Raw genomic sequence first — 17175 nt, 5'->3', positions numbered from 1 at the left:
TTAGCTGCCTAATTACTAAACCGTCTTTGATGCGCTTGAGGGAGTTTAAAACAATTATAGTGATTTGTGTGTTAAATCCTTAATAGACGCCTCCACTCTCGCCATCTTCTCGCCATCATAGATGGCTCCTGATTGGTTGTTGCCATGGGGTGACGTCACGAGGGAAGAAACTGAGGTGAATCTCGTCAGTTACTTCTAGATGCCGTCCGCTCGCCCGCGCCTGGAGACTGTTGTTATTGTTGTCCTTCGCCTTATGTGGTAACTGCGTATGTAGCTCTCATGCTAGATATCAGAGGCGCTATCTCTTCATATTTTCCCATATGACGTTTAAGCATGACGCAAGAATGCAGTACAAAGCTCAACATTTTAAGGCCGTGCGATGCCATAAGGCTCGTCAATAAGTAGTGGCTTAGCGGCCTGGAGGTGACCACATGGGCTGCTCGGCTTCGATGGCAGGGATGGGGAGGGCGGGCCAAGCTCTACCCGAGCCCGAGGCGCCCCCGCCGGTGGACCCGCGCCTTCCCCTGGACGCGCGGCAGAAATTCCACCTGGAGAAGTCGTGGAAGTCCGTCGCCCGGAATATCGACAGGGCCGGAATGTTTATGTTCCTCAGGTGAGTAAGACCAGCTTTTGTGGTTTCACCGCTCCGTTAAGATTACCACCACTTACGTTAATGTGTTCCTCTGTCATTACTAGGCTGGCTAAAGCCTGACAATCAGACACACGCGACCAGATGTCACCGCACGCCAGCCTTTCTCCTCCTGTAAACAAACTGACATTTAACTAACGATCTCCAATCACCCTTGTAGCCGGCGGCTTTTCTCTACCTGCCTTCATCTTGGTTGTCAAATTAGACATTTTTGCCGCGAGGACTTGTCACCGCTGGCAATCAAAGTGAGATTCCCATCAGGGAGGCAATTTCTTGTATAATTAACGCAGTGTAGAAAAGGTGTCTCTTTTGTACGCGTCAAGATGAAATCTAATTGGACGACTTAATAGAATTGTTCATGTGATACAGGATGACGTGAATGCAGTGAGTGAAAAAGCAATCTACTCAAGATTAATGCCTCCTGTGTAGATTGGAGCTTTCTGTTCGGATTTACTTCAATCCCTGCTCTAACGGGCGAATTAGATGTTGGTTTGAGAGCTCTAGACTGCCTGAGTTATCCGACCCACCATCATCATATCAAGTCTGTCACCCAGCAGGAACCCCTGCTATCCATATCCCCACGAGGCTAACATCAGTCACCACGAAGAAAGCGCTTTTGTCAGATCTGACCTGTCATACGCATTGCCTTTGGATTGGATTTGAACTTACAAGTGCTCTTTTCTAGAGCTTTCGCACTGTGACTAATAATGTAGGGCGTACCTGATCAGATTTTGCAGACGACGCCTCTCTAGCTCTCTCACTCCTACGTGTCTTACACAAGAAGTGATCGCCCTTTCAACTCTCTTTCATTCAATGAAGATCAAGAAGTGCTTTGAGACGATTGAATGACCTACCCATAACATGGTAGAATAAGGCGTTGATGTAAATTTGTGCCTGAATTGAAATGTAAGTAGTGTAAGTGTGTATTTTAGAATATTCACTGCCCGCGTTATACAACAGCTTAAAAATAAAAAGCCTTGCTAGTAAATGTGTGCATTGTGTAACAAACCCTTCATAAGACTCTTATTCAACACGTTAACTGACACTTAATGTTTGCATCACCGAAGAGAGAGACGTATCATAACCACTACTATAAAGGCAACATTTGCGAGCAAATACAGCATATTTCACTCTTCACCTATAATTCCCTATGCAAAAATGGGCGATATCACCCTTCATGGTGATATGGCTAAAAATACGCCTATCCTGAATAGATTCTGTCAAGTCACCCCTCCCGCATCTCTAGCGCAAGTCATTTGGCATTCACATATTGAAATATGCATTTTAGCACTCCACATTTCAGGTTATTTGACTTTGACCTGATACCAGGGCACAGGAGGTCAAAATATACATTTTTGGTCCGAAAATAGCAAAAATTCAAAATTAAAGTATGTTAAAGTAGTATCAATGAATGCGGTCCTGTGTACATATGTGTTAGACATACCCCAACCAAATTTCAGGTAATTTGGTTTTAATGCCAGGGCACAGGAGGTGTATACGTACATCTGAAAAAAGCCCCGAAACTTCAATGTCACGAGACTGAAATAATTCTGTCATTGTCATTATAATTCCAACTGTCTGTGTTATGAAAAAGTGAGGTTAACCTTATCGTATGTGAATATACTAAATGTTAGCAACCACAAGGTGATCTAATTGTGAACTTGCGGTGAATAGAAATCAACCCAATACAATCGATCAAATTGGGTCCCGTTTTCATTCTTTCGTAACCACGGACAGGCCACTAGCTTTCGACTACAGGACGAAATTCAATACTTTAAGTGCCGACTATGAAATGCACGACACGTTTTCCTTGCCTTCCATGTGATATGTCGCTTAAGGCGTTGTCACCTGACTTTAAAACGTTCCAACGTGACTTGATAATGTTAGATAACAGTATATAGTTCAATGAACTTCGGCGACGTCGTGAACATCCCCCTCGGACATGTCTAGTCTAGTCTAGCCTTCCCTGTCTGTTCTCTTGACGTTGGCACCTGGCGTTACAACGTTAAGAAACAGTTCATTAAACCACCGTGACCTCACGGGCCCTTACCTCCGGCGACATGCCCTCTACACCTCTAGGACATGTCGCGTCTTGGACATCTCTATGCACTACCTTGCCTTACGTACCCGTTCGTTCCCTTAGATTTATCACATGACGTTACAACGTAAGGAAGGATAAATTTCGGTGAGCTTCCATGGCTCTGAGCGATGGTGACACCGGCTCACCTTCAGTGAGACATTCCCTAGTCAAGGACATCTCCACCCTCAGTGCGAGTTCTGAAACGTACGTTGTCGGGATTGATCCCCGGCCTCCCCGCAGATATGATGCTTTTAGTACAGAGTGACGGAGCATGCCGAGGCAACACCAATCTGATCCCTTGGTTATACGTTATAGTGTACTGAAATAGATCGATAAAATCATTGAAAGTTATGCTGAAAGTTTGAAATTATGTCAAACAACATGCTCATGCAGAACGACGTCGACGAGGAAGGAAAACTGTTTACGGCACCGTCATTTTAATTCAGTATTCTGAACACCCTCTAGTAAGCTGTTTGTACTGGGCCGTCTGGACATCATTCTCCATTTCTACTGTGATTGCAAACTAATTCCGCGTTCGAAATAGAACCAAAACACAAGCGAAATACCCATTACCGCACCAACTGCATACATCTAATACGTGCTGTTATACTGTGATGTCGTAGGTCTCTGATATTTGATCAAACAGGATCAACTATCTTTGAGGTTTGATATTTCCTGTAAATAACTGAATGCACGCTAAGCAAGTTTCGTCACGGGACATTGTAAAGGTTTTTACCTTTGTGAGATATCTATTTTTGCCCAGGGGCATCAAATATCCGGTACGGAGGTTTACAGGGGTCTCTTAATTAGAGCAACAGGCATGAGAAACATGTGCGTCCTCAAAACATTTCCTCGGAAAATGTGCTACCTATAGGATGTCATTTGAGGACGTAGTCCTGTTATTCAAGTTATCCATATTTTACTAATCAGGCATGGGAACAATCAAGATTGTTCCCACGCCTGATTCTCATCCCATCCCATGACCGGTGACTATTCCGTCTTGTGAGTTGTTGAACATTTCTTCGATATTTGAGCCATGGCAGAAATTCTGCGTGAGTGATTTTGGTGCTGCAAAATGCATGCACTCTTCTTGGTGAACCTGCTCATCGTGTGGCTTACAAGACAACTCCTGTCATCTCCGGGCGTCTATCTTTCTTGGAATTACTTAGAGTAAGATATATATACAGTAAAGGCCTCCTGGGTCACCGGAAGTTTTGTCGAAAGTACGTCAGAACATTCAGCACCACGGAGAAAGCCGGAAACTAATGGACAATAACAGGTGTAGACGCCTGAATGACGGGACGGTTATTGGCAGCATATCACCGACGTGGCCTGGGGTCGGGAAATAAGTCTGGGAAATTACATGGCAAAAGAAGTCATTTTTCGGTTCGATAACCAGGCTGCACAACAGTGGGTCAAAGCAGAAAACAACTTCTCCCCATAGCCCCCCAAACCCCACCCTACCCCCAAACTTTACCACAACCAAAAAACGTTGATACGCAACTCACACGGACTTGAATATATATACACGCAAGTGTGAACGGGCCCTAAAATTGAAAATTGACCTTCAGGTAGATGAACTTTATCAGTGAGAGAAGATCAGATTCAGCGTCATAGGAAGTTGCGGTATTTTCATTACAAATACTAAGGCCTAGAAAAAAATGTTGTGTTTCCGACCCTAGCAAAAACCTGCCGACCCTGGTCATTTGTTGGCCGACCGATTTTAAGGTGCAAAATAAAATTTGATCGGACATTTTGGTGGTAAAGATTCATAACAGAATCCTAGAATTCTTGCATATTTTCTTGCAGACTTCCTATATTTCACACTCTGTGGTTAAGGGGTTGAACAGTCACAGTGACGGAGGAATGTGTGGTAAACAAGGTACTACTTTGTTCAGTTTATCAATATACTTGTGCTTGTACTTTGTATAGCTGTATAGATGTTGAAAATACCAGTGTCATGATGTAGTTCGGTCTTACAATGTTAAGCTGTATTTGTTGGGTCACTACGGCCGAAATCTTTAAAAAAAGAGATCTATCTACCGACCCTAATTTGTTTCAGTGCCGTAACCCGAAACACAACATATTGCTCTTTGGCCTAAGAATGATATTAAAATGCTCAACGTTCATACTATCGTAAAGCAGGAATAAACAGTCACTGCACTGATCTATGATCAACCTTTAAAAAGGGTCTCTTCGCTATGCAACTGACCTTTTCACAAGTTATCATATCATAGCTTTAACACAACCAGCACATTTGGATTATTCACAGGTATTGACAATATAAAGCATCTATACTGGCAATCAACTTCGTCCGCTCGTGCTACCGAATACAGTTGTGGATATGTCTAAAATACGGCAGCAACATGAAGCCCTACTGGGTAGGGTTGGTGAACAGTGGGTCAGGCAAACGTGTTCTCTGGGGGTTCACCGACGCCAGGCCAGGAGCTCTTTGAGATAAAATCTTGTCAAAAACGTTGCAATCCTTATCGAACTAAAACAGCTGTACGCTATTGCCAGGTTCCCAGAAGATATATTGTCTTGGCTAGATTATCGTCTGATGATTTATGCTGATTTTAATTAGCTACTGGCGTCTTTGTTTGCTGCCCAATTAAGATAGTTGACGACGACTTAGTCGTAAACCTGCCCAAGCCAGATTCTCTAGTCGGGGTAGATATTCTCTCCGTGACGTCACGAGCAGGGATGAGTTTGTTGAGGAAGGTTAGATGTGGCGGTCATCGCGCCTTCTACGTCCCTGAATGCCTGATTATAGTGTGAACTTTATCCAGTTGCTCGAGTAACTGTCAATTGGCGTATCTTATTACCTGGATGTCTAACGTTCATCGACGTATAGTGTGAGCGGAATAGAAATGATGATAACAGGTGTTGTTCATTCCACTCATACTGTCAGAAACGTTTCAATTCGACGTTTCAGTTCAACCTGTGCATCTGTCGCTGTTGGCCCTAGATATTATTGGGACGCACTTAACAGTTACATAAAAAGTTTAAGGCGCTTGAAAATGTTCGCTACTTTTTTCCATGTCACAGCTAAATTCATGCTAAGGATTGAAAGCTAGCCCATCTACCAACCCTTGTTGTACTTAGTCTGCATCCAAATTTCAAAAGCGTCTGCATCAAAAGCGAGTAAGTAATGATAGGATTCAGAAAAAGCAAAAGTTCACTTGACAAAAGCCTCCATTAAGCAAATCTATATGGACTGAAATAGATTCGGTATGAAGGATCCTAGAACCTTAATGAGACTTCTGACATCGCTTCTAGCAGCTCTTCACACGTCTCATACCATTGTCTCCTCGTTGTAATATCTTTTGTTAACATTGTTGACACCTATTGACCTTATCGCTCTGTGGAAACGTGCAAAGTGGAGCAATTTCTACATTTGGCAAGATTTGAAAACGGCGTTCTTCTCCCATCCCTTGCGCAGAGCCGTGCAAATGTCTCGAGGGTGACACATGGAAAATAACCTGCTGTCTCAGACGGTCTGAAAACACGGAACCTGTTTAGCAATCCAGAATAATCACTGTCTGGCAACACTGCTGTAGAGGGAACCGCTTCCACGAGAAGAGCTGTAATGTCTTGATGGCATAGGCTGCTGATGCAGATAAAAACACACACGTGTCTGCCTGGCGTCTGTCTTCCCGCACAAATTCTATGAACTCTTGAAGTGAACTTTATAGTACATGTGATTATGTATTTAAATTGGCCTTGCTCTAAATAAATAGACTGGAAAAATATACACGCATCGTCATAACGCGTGGTGCCTGAAATATGGCATTTTAGTAATTCAATTTTGTCCTGTGTTCCCAGGCAAATTCCATAAATCTTGCAAAGCAAACCTGATAAGCACGCCGACAAATTGGCCTTAATACGATGTAGACTTCAAACGCATGGTCAACTTTGCCTCCGTACCTCATTGTTAGTCGATATTGCCTCCTCGTCAACTGGCCTATCAGCGGGATTAGCCTGCAGTGGTGCATATAGATTGGATTTCTTTACCAGAGGCTTGCGCCATCCATTTTCGCTGATATGTAGTCTTTAGCAAGTAGGAGTACAGGCAGGAGCGGTTGTGGGAGTGAAGAGGATGACCTTTCACCCAAGGGCAAGGAAAACCATTCAGAGAACAATTGCCGACATGATTCACCGCGAGACGGAAAGGGTCGTGAAACTACACCACGAAAGTACCACAATGCAAATGGCAGCGATTTTGAAATGATGAGAGTTGAATGTCATGGTACACAGAATAGGCGACAGACGCTGACTTATAATGTGTTCAAAAAAGGCCGATTGTATTAGTGTAGAATGTAGAGTGAATTATATATCACTGCGGATAATGCATTCGCAGTTGATAGTAGGACAATTGATGGGAAAGGGTATAGTAGATATTCATGGTTCAAAACTTCAAAATTAGATGCCATAGATGAAATTCCAAAGGAGACTCAATGTCGACTGCACCGATAGACGCATACACATTCCCAGGGGCCCGCTCACACTGTGCTATTTCGTATTCGGCAAAAGAAGTCATTTTTCGGTTCGATAACCTGGCTGCACAACGGCGGGTCAAAGCAGAAAACAACTTCTCCCCATAGCCCCCCAAACCCCACCCCACTCCCAAACTTTACCATAACCAAAAAACGTTGATACGCAACTCACACGGACTTGAATATGTATACACGCAAGTGTGAACGGGCCCTAAAATTGAAAATTGACCAAGTACCGCCATACGAGAACAAGGACCGTGACTTGACATGGAATAACGTACAGCATAAGGTATTCGCGTGTTATATGGCAATTTACATGCGACGGGAAAAGTCTCCCCAAAATACCTCTTCAACTTTGGGTTCAGATAGATAACCTGATGAGCAATACACACACGATCACGCAGCACGGTGGTTGGAACCCTAGTCAAGGTCACCGTCAGGTCAGCAAGTGACCTTGGTAAGGTCATCACCAACCACGTCCTCAAATGCTGAACTTGATGTTCTCCTGACGGGCGTCCGTTCTCAAACCGATAAAGGGTTCGTCGGGCCGTTATGGTCGTTCATGAAATGACTTTAACTGCCGCAGAAATGAGAGGGCAGCAAAATAACGAGTGCGGCCGTTTAATAGATGTCTTAGGTGTATTGATGGCCCTCTAAATGCTCGAATACGTCGTGCATAGTTAAATAATCCATACTTCTCGTTTAGGTGACTTTAGCTGTTAGCAGCCAAGGGACATTATCTTACATAAGCTGTGATCAAGTCAAGGGCTGTTGCTTAGATGCTTTTATCTTACCATTAACATTGGGCCCCTTGGAGCGGAATTACCGCGTAGTTAAGAAAAGACGAATGCAGCAAGACTCGTAAAGGCGAGGAAAGACTCGTAAACAGAAGGAAACCTTTTATTATTCGACGTAAAACGTGGTTGTAAAGCAATATCCGCCACTTTTATTTCCCATCTCCCTGATTGGATGCTAAGCCCCAGCTGATAATGACTAGATAAGAATGTGCATGTGTGTGTGACGTCGCAGCCGTCATGCTGAAAAGCTCAGACAAAAAGTTGCGTTTGTGTAATGGGACTAATTTTTCATACAACTTCAACTTTACCTAGGAGCTTCCAGGTTCAACCATCCATCATGGTGGACCGTACTTACGTCATGATCACGTGAGTGCAGACACCCTATAGATGTCTCCATAGCCCAGCCACGACAGACGGACGGGGTCCGATGGCCCATTACGTTAGAGATCCTTGCCAACTTTTCTTTTATATCTTAGTGACATTATTCTGTCTTGGTATTCCGAGAAAGATTACTTCGTCTACAGTCGACTTCAAAGACTTAACTACAATCCCTAAAGGAGACGTCCATCCGTTGAATAATGGCACTGGAGGGAAGCTAACCTACCCCACAGTACTATCATGCAGTCCTCTATCTTTTCCCCTGAGACATTACGGAGCTCTCCCGAGCTTTGCCGGTGTAATAAAGTACCACTGGCATTGCTGCTAATTGATCATTACTTTCTTTGGCACCGATCCAAGTGGCAAGCCCTGGCTTCACTCACCTCGCCGTAAAATACATTCAAGTTGAGGCCGACATTTTATAAGTCAAATGCCTTGATCTTAATCATTACGTACGTTTGCTTTCTTGTCTTGATTTCTTCACGTCCTTATTACCTAGCGGATTCCCTTTTACCTATACCATCGAGTTCCTGGCAGAGATAAAGTGCATTTTGTTGACATTTGACACTCCTGACGTTTGGCGGCAATTTGATGCCGGAGTGACACTCACGACTTTTGGTTTGGCGTTTGACGTCACGGAGTCCAGGATCTTCGTTTTGCCTGCCGAGATTTTAAACGAACCCTAAAGTAGTCAGATTGGTCTAATAGGCATCATTCTCATATCATCATAAAACTTCTTCAACTTAAACTACCCCCAGATAACCCCGCTAGGGGCAAAGTAGGGGGGGAGGAGGTCCCAGGCTAAGGCGGGCAGGCCTCCAGGTTTAGCATTACGTCCTGCAGTATTCTGTTGCTCGGTCCTAAACAGTAACCCGAGGAATAACGCGAAGAACCGTAATACATCTACAGTACCGTACCTACTACTGACTTAGAGTGTCTCCTTTTACCGCACGTTTTTGGTCGATTTGGACTGCGAATCACGAATGTCCTATCCGCTTTTACGATGAAATTTCATCTTTCTATTCCTTTTATTCCTGAAGGTTCTCTAATGTCACGGCTTTTGCCTTTAGTTCCCGTCGAACAAGGAAACCGGAGGAAAACGAATTACTCGCATGTACGTAGAATATTCCCCCGTCTCTCTATTATCGCCCGGCCATGTACTCTGGCAGGTACTCTACTCGCAGAGAGATTGAATTTACTCGTCAATTCTTCTTCATAGGCTTCTCTAGACGACTTGGTGAGGCCATTGGCGGCAATTTCAGTCGTGATTTGGAGGGATTACACGGGAGCCTCAAACGGCCAGACCGGCACCAGAACGACCGGCTGTATTGATGGAGCTGAGTAGAAAAGCCGGTGTATATGGTGTAATTAGGAGTAAGGGCTTTCTAAACCGTGAAGGGACCGAAAACAACGATTATTGTCATTCTAATTGATAAGTATAAGGGGAATGGTTCATCCATTTGAAGCCTTTAGGTAGCTGCTTGGCCTAAACGTTCAGACTGGTCACATAACATGCTGCTACATTTCCATTTTAGAGTGGAAACAGACATAAATATAGCGAGATTCAATTTACCTACTGCCATTTTGAAATTTAAGTTTATGTCTGCGTGACAAACAGTCGTTATGAATAAACAGGTGTGAAGTGTGCGTAGTTAGGTAAAATGATGTAAAACTTGCTAATAGTAATATAAAACCAGAAGTGTTTCATCAATGTGAGGCTATGATATACACATATGGAGAACATTGGATGGATTCGTAAGTAAGAACACATGGTAAAGTACTTAAGCTACAATTTATTCCACAATTTAGTTGTTGTCTTGCCTGATATGTTGTCGACCTTGGATGGCGGGAAGCCGCCATGGAGGAGAAGCTAGCATGAGGGCCTTCTCACTTTCCAAACAAAGTTGATATGTATGTCTTCTTGTCTGGAAATTGATAAGCTTTGGAGCCCGAGCTGCTGCAGGGCTTCAGGGCACGAGTGGTGATGCCGCCCATTACCATTCTACATGCGCGCTTCATACGGAGGAAAATACCTCGTTAAATTTGTTCAACGAAACGTGAGTCCAGTGGACTTCAATTTGAATTTAAATTCAATCACACTAAGACTTAGCCAAGATGAGGATAACGAACAGGTCCCGCTGTAGTTCATGTGACATCCATGTAAAAGGTACCGATGCTTAGAATGACCAGATTTGGTATGTCATCGTTAAACACGTTAAGTAGCAGAGTTAACAACCCAGGATGTTCAGCACAAAGGACAGGTTGGCTACTAAAAAAACTCTCTAAGCCGATCACTCTCTTGTTACTATTCATAGCATCTCGTTGATCTACTCGTGCGCAATAATGGATTCGCGTCGTGGTTGAAGCATCTACCTGACTAGGTGTGCACGCTAATTGATTTTGTATCCGTGCTCATAAGATTGGACAAATGAAATTACCCTTTTCCAAATTCTACGCTTTCTCTTCCATCGCATCACCTCAACACTATATCCGGCAGATCAAACATGGGTATCAAAATGATTTCCATACAGGATGCTGATAGCTTGCATTTTACTATGATTCACTATGAGACGCATAATGAATATTCTAACACGTATACCTGTCTGTGACATTGAAAGCCATTGACTTTTTCAGTAACAGCATACTTTTATACAAGCATAAAATATACTTTAATACCATTTAACGTTCATCAAACCACGTGTGGCCTTCACTCGTTCCCAGAATGTGGACTTGAGGAGGACGTGTGATGAAATGGATGGCAGGAGCGAACATGACAAACAGGGGCGACCTTTCGGGGGTTGACACATGTCGTGGCAGGGTTGATCGATGAGACAACCAACAGCCGCGGCTATCCCGGCCTGATGTCTTATTACTGTGCAACTGGACATGTCTGATTATTTCTGCTGCTCGTCATGTGTACGTTTCTACCTCAGACAGGCGTGCACAGACGGTAACGTAATCGCATTCGGCTGGACCGATCCTCCCATGTCACGGCTGTCTCTGGTGTTCAGAGTGTAAATACAGACCTATAAACAGCTCAGTAACTGTCAACAGGTCCTGAATACCACCTGGAAGGTCTGACCGTTGACAAAATCTATGTATCTATCTTGTGTATACATATAAACAGAGACTCTGAATTTCAAATTGTCGTGCTGTACATGTAAATATAGATATATGTCCAAAGCTGTGTGTTTCGCCCAAGGGTATCATAAGTTATGCTGGTTGCACAACACAGATGCAGATAGCGTGGCGTGGCCATGATGTAAACCGTTATAGTCAATTTCTTTAGAGGGTTCCCCCTTTATGTCAAGATAAGCTTAAGTCAACGATTCTAAAGTGGCTTAAATGTGGGAAGGGGGTGTTTCACTGTTATTGGTACCGTTGAATAAATACATCTCCTGTAATCTGTGCAGACGAAGCAGCCAGACTATTGCTGTGTCGGTGACATACTGAATGCAGCTCACACTACTGGTGTCTGCTGCTAAAATGTCCTAGATTGCCCTGGGATTTACAGTTAATAGGCAAGGTGCCTGGGGCTTTGTGATAAAAGCATCGTTTTTAGATCTACGAATGTTCTGTTTCCAACTAGGTCAATTCTCTAATTTTCATGCCATTAATCATACAGTGGTGCCATGCGATGCCTCTTTAAAACAGCTTTAGCTTTATCAGCTTGATATTGATGACCTGTGAGATGTCCCAAACTAAATCAGTTGAAGATGACCTGACTTAATGGCAATACAAGGCGCACCGGGCACACTCAGGTATAATTTGGTGACTCGCTGCGGCAAGAAATCAGCGGAATCTCCCGCTAACAGGTTCAGTCTCCCTACAACTGGCGCTACAGTTCATCTGTCAGTATCTAGGGCGATGTTTCCCTGGCGGAACATCTGGATTCAGGGATGGGACACATTTGTTTCAACTCTTTCAATCAAGCACAACAAGAAAAGTACAGCATATCTTGTCAGCAACGTCTGCTTCTTACAACATGTCCCCGCTTCCTCATAACGGAACAGGATGAAGCGGTCTCCTTCCCGGGATCGAATTTACTCGTGGCCTCTGCAGCAGAAGAGACATACATGTATACATCTCCGGCAACAACTGATTCATTCTAGTTAAAATACGGAAATATGCTATCTATCCACGCTATCTGGGCAACTTCGTGAGAGGGTCAGTGGCAGACTGGCCTATTTGATACCCTTATTGAGTAGTTACTAGTATGTTAATGAATAGGAAAGGAATACAGGCAGAAATGCTGGTACGTTTGTCTCTTCCGTCTACTGAAGGATTCGGGAAATGAGGAGAAAAAGAGACAATAAATCATAGCTTAGGTAGTGGTGCATTTCTAATGTAAAGGATTTTTCTGGAGAAACTGTACAATAACAGCCATTGCTGTACATGTTTCCGCACGCTTATAGTGTATTGCACTGTGATAAGACGTGATAAGGTATTGGTATTTCTTTGAATGATTTCATCTTTTCGCACCGTCTAATTTTTCAAAGTCAAGAAAAGGTTACATGCATATGAGGTTTTGTACGTCACAGCGCTGGAATCAAATCCGGATCTGAGAATATCGTGCCCGTGGCAGGTATGATTAATACGCTGAAAGGCTCAATGTTGGCCTTTGGCAAATAACGACACACACGCTGCACCCATCCGTCTTGAGTAGATGAATCGGCGACTCGGAGAAACGTCGTCATTCCATGAGCGATGGGCCGGCGAACATCCTGCCTTCCCGAGGCCTTCCTTTGCGTGTTGAGTGGACGATGAAATCGGAGTAATTGGGGTCCTGTAGATGTCAGTATTCACCGCGGGCAGACGGAGAGTTTCTATCCAATTTGCAGTTTATCAAAAAGCAGGAACACATGAAACACCACTCTTGCAGCTGCTTCGTGTCCGTTAAAGCAATGAAGTAAAGCACATGATGTGTCAGAGGCGCTGCTTAATAAGGCTTATCGAATCTCACGGCAGGAATCGGGGCCCACCTAACTAGTCTTTATAACGGGTGTAGACTTGGCATTACAAAATGTCGAAGAGATTGGACAAACTTATAACAGATGAAGTACTAGTGATGTATTGTAAATGCTATGGAGCTCATTACTGTCTGGCTATTCTTATCAAGCATCACCCCGCCCCAACCCTTCCCGAGTCTTGCAATGAGAAGCTGACAGGTTACTGCATGGTACGAACACGAGCTTCCCCAGATTGAGGCTGTTGATCTGAGGCTCTGGAACTATCTAATGTTAAGCGTCCCCTTTGATAATGCCAGTACGCGATATTGTCGTTAATAGCCATTACTATCTATTGACTCATACTAATCATGTTATCACCTAAACACACCTGTAACTTAGACTATCACAACTAGCTGTAATGGCTGACGCATATCCGTCTCCGCTGTTGTCGCTCACTTAAGCGAGTAAAATGAACATTTAATAGATTTAAGAGTGCCTACTGCCCCAGGTCACGATTCCACGAGGATTGATATCCTTGACGTTTTGATCAAGTCGCATGCGAGGATTATAATCGCATTGGACTTTCGCCTGGAAGATGATGATAGTGCCACTTATCAGCCTGGCAGCCGTTTGAAAACCAAAGATACCACATCAATTTTACATTCTATGACCAGATACAGATATCAATCCTCAATCTGTTGCAGCACAGGCGACTGCAAGTTTCCGTCCAGTTCCTTTTGACATCAATGCCTGGAGCACAAACATTCTGTTCTTGTAACCCGCATGTTCTCCTGCCATCCCGCAGGTTGTTCCGTGACTGCCCTGAGATGAAGGAGAAGTACCCAGAGCTGCGCGGCATGGATGACCAGGAGGAGCTGCGCAACAGCCAGTTTCTACAGGAGCACTCCCAGCGCGTGCTCGACGCCTTCGACCACACCATCGACTCCCTGGATGACGTGGACTACGTCATCCAACTCTTGAAGAAGATCGGTCAGATGCACGCGGACCTTGAGCTCAAACCGGACGACATGTGGGTAAGTCCTTTCATCTGGTAAATTCTATTGAAAAGTTTAAGCAGTTAGATATTGTAGAGAAATAAAGGCTTAAAATTCGACCAGAACTTATTTGTAAGACTAATCGATATGCGGTGATTTGCTAAGTACTGTTGAGATATCTTGACGCATTCACTACATCTAGGTGGCAGATCTAGGTAACTGTGACTTCCGATACGTGATGGTTCTTCTGTGTTTTCCCGCAGAAACTTGAGCAGCCGTTCCTGGCGGCCGTGGCGGAGTGCCTGGAGGACAGGTACACGCCCAAGTTCCAGGAGATCTACAGCAAGCTCATCACGTTTATCATAGAACACGTGGTCAATGGCTTCGATCCGCATTGAGGAAGAAAGACATCTGGTCCGTTAGCTAGAACTAACGTGGCTTTTACTACAGAACACTCGGTCTGTAGGCTCGACCTGAACGGACAAAAGTCGACTTTGATTAGTAGGCTGGACCTAGCAAATCTAAGAACAGTCAGATGGCACAAATCTGTGATGCCAGAGGACAGATGGGCCTGTACGTGTACAACATGGATGACGTCGTTTACTGAGTGGTGAACAGAACAACTCAAAAGTCAGGCTCACACTGATCAATTTCCACAACCGCCAGGAGCGACACAATACACTATATGCAAAGGTCAATTCCCGACAACATGATGTTGGTAGAATTTTGTATTTTTGCAGTAGTTTTCAGAGAAAATTGCGCCAAATTTGTATCACTATTGTGTAGTGTCGTGTGTGACCATGTAGTACTCAGGCGACTGCTGTGCAGCTGACCACACGTGTCACCCAGGCCTGTCCATCAGCTACCTTGTTATGACTCTGGAGTGGACATTCGCGTACGTTTAACTACAGGCACACGTATACTCACCATCCATTACTTATTTTATCACTTTAACGTGGATAGAATGAAGTCAAATGCCCTATCATCTTGCTAAGCACAAGGCTGTGATAAACAGAAGCATCATGTATGAACCTGAGTGCAGTTCCTTACAATAAGACAACGAACACGTGAATCATCATATCCTGGTCAGCTACACTTGTGATATGTGATATGTTTCCATGGTAACCGTTCTTTGGTGAGATTTTTTTTTAAAATCAACCGGCCGGGTGAAAATGGTTAACACCTGTATTGATTATGTACAGCCCAAATAATAGATGAATGAATATAAAATGTTGTAAAACGCTTTTTCAAGTGAACACAGTTTGGCTTCTGTTGTACAGATGTCCACGCACCGTTTGGTAAACCTTTCACTTTACGACCCCTTTTCAAAGGTCAAGATTTTCGCAACAAAACCGACACTCCCTCTGACACAGATAAGGAATTTTATATCCATTTCAAGGAAGCAATAAAGACATAATTCTTCTACATGAGCATGTCTTATTTGCGTTACTGTTTCTACTTATGTTGTTCATGTTATGTAAAAATGACCCTGGCACTAACAGAATTTCATTAGCCTCCACCAGGCGTATGGTATGGATCAAAGAATTCGGCAGAAAAATTAATAATTAGCCAGTAGAGTCAGTCCACGGTGAAGATCACAAATGAAAAACTGGCAAATATTCTCCATGTAGCCGGCGTAGTTAGTCTGGTAGACACTAGAATTTCATAGTCTCTACCAGACTAACTATGCCGGCTACATGGAGAATATTTGCCAGGGTTTGGTTTGCAGGCTCCGGCGAAATGTGATCTTCACCGTAGACTGACTCTACTGGCTAATTATTCCTTTTTCTGCCGAATTCTATGATCCATACCATACGCCTGTAGGAGGGCCTGGTGGAGGCTAAGAATTTCACGCTGTAGCCCCTTTCTGCAACTACCCTGATGGTGCCATAGGATGAAACATTTCAGCTAAAATCGTCTTCAACACCTAACGTCATGAAATCTTGTTCGGTGCTATATACGTTATGCAGTACTGGGTGAAGTTGATAGAAGGTGCTGTGATATGCATCCTGTTTCACTAAACATGTAATGTTTCCCTGTTGAAGAGCCAAAGGAATGACTTATTCAGGTCCGAGACGTCATAAGGGATATCTGCAAGCTTTACGGAAATGATATTGGCCCGCAAGGCTAGATAGAAATTCTCAACATTGGAAGACCTGGTGTAACGTTACCAATATTGTACACGGACACAGTGGAGACTCTTTGTACTGAACCTTGTGGCTGAAACCCATTAGATATAAAGAAATAATTCATCTTCAGCACATCTTTACCAAGAGTATTCAACATAACACACGTCAAACCACGTTTGAAGGAAGTGGTGTGGTAGCGTTTTCATTAAAATGACAAACCTTGCAGCCTGAAACTTACATAAAATTCCGAGATGTACAAAAGATAGAGAACACAGTAAAATGACTAACATAGCCAGACGCATTTAAAAGGAACCCGTTATCAATTATTCATTGGTTCAGAAGGGGTCTTCGCGTGATGACAGGGGTAATTGGTAGCTGGAATAACTACGGCTGACTTAGCTTCTTGACTTAATAACATGCTTGTCAACTTCGGTCACTTCAAGATGGTCGATGTGCCTCATGACAGACGAATTGTGGTATACATATGTATGTGTGTGTGTGTGTGCGTGTGTGTGTGTGTGTGTGTGTGTGTGCGCGCGTGTGTGTGTGTGTGAAATGGTGTAAACATCTATTCAAAGTCAACAGTCTGTGTTTTTGCTAGCTGTCACACAAGGGCACCTATAATGTGCACTCTATGGTGGCGTCGCCAGGCAACCCAGGTAGTAATGCAAAATGGTGCCATGACTACGACCCAAGGTAACC

The 17175-nt window shown here is 43.8% G+C and overlaps 1 protein-coding gene across 1 annotated transcript; it reads left to right on the top strand.

The window, feature by feature from the left end:
- The first annotated feature begins 210 nt into the window (after window positions 1–210).
- LOC136432118 (cytoglobin-1-like) lies at window positions 211–15759 on the top strand. The gene is made up of 3 exons (XM_066423130.1): window positions 211–613; window positions 14155–14383; window positions 14608–15759. Exons 1-3 carry the CDS (start codon window positions 432–434, stop codon window positions 14740–14742), a joined length of 546 nt encoding a protein of 181 aa, XP_066279227.1. The 5' UTR covers window positions 211–431; the 3' UTR covers window positions 14743–15759.
- Window positions 15760–17175: the final 1416 nt, after the last annotated feature.

The sequence above is a fragment of the Branchiostoma lanceolatum genome, chromosome 4 (assembly GCF_035083965.1).
Source record: "Branchiostoma lanceolatum isolate klBraLanc5 chromosome 4, klBraLanc5.hap2, whole genome shotgun sequence".
In the NCBI taxonomy this organism is placed as follows: Eukaryota; Metazoa; Chordata; class Leptocardii; order Amphioxiformes; family Branchiostomatidae; genus Branchiostoma; species Branchiostoma lanceolatum.
Note: the sequence above shows the minus strand (reverse complement) of the source record. Positions and strands in the feature narration are given on the sequence as shown.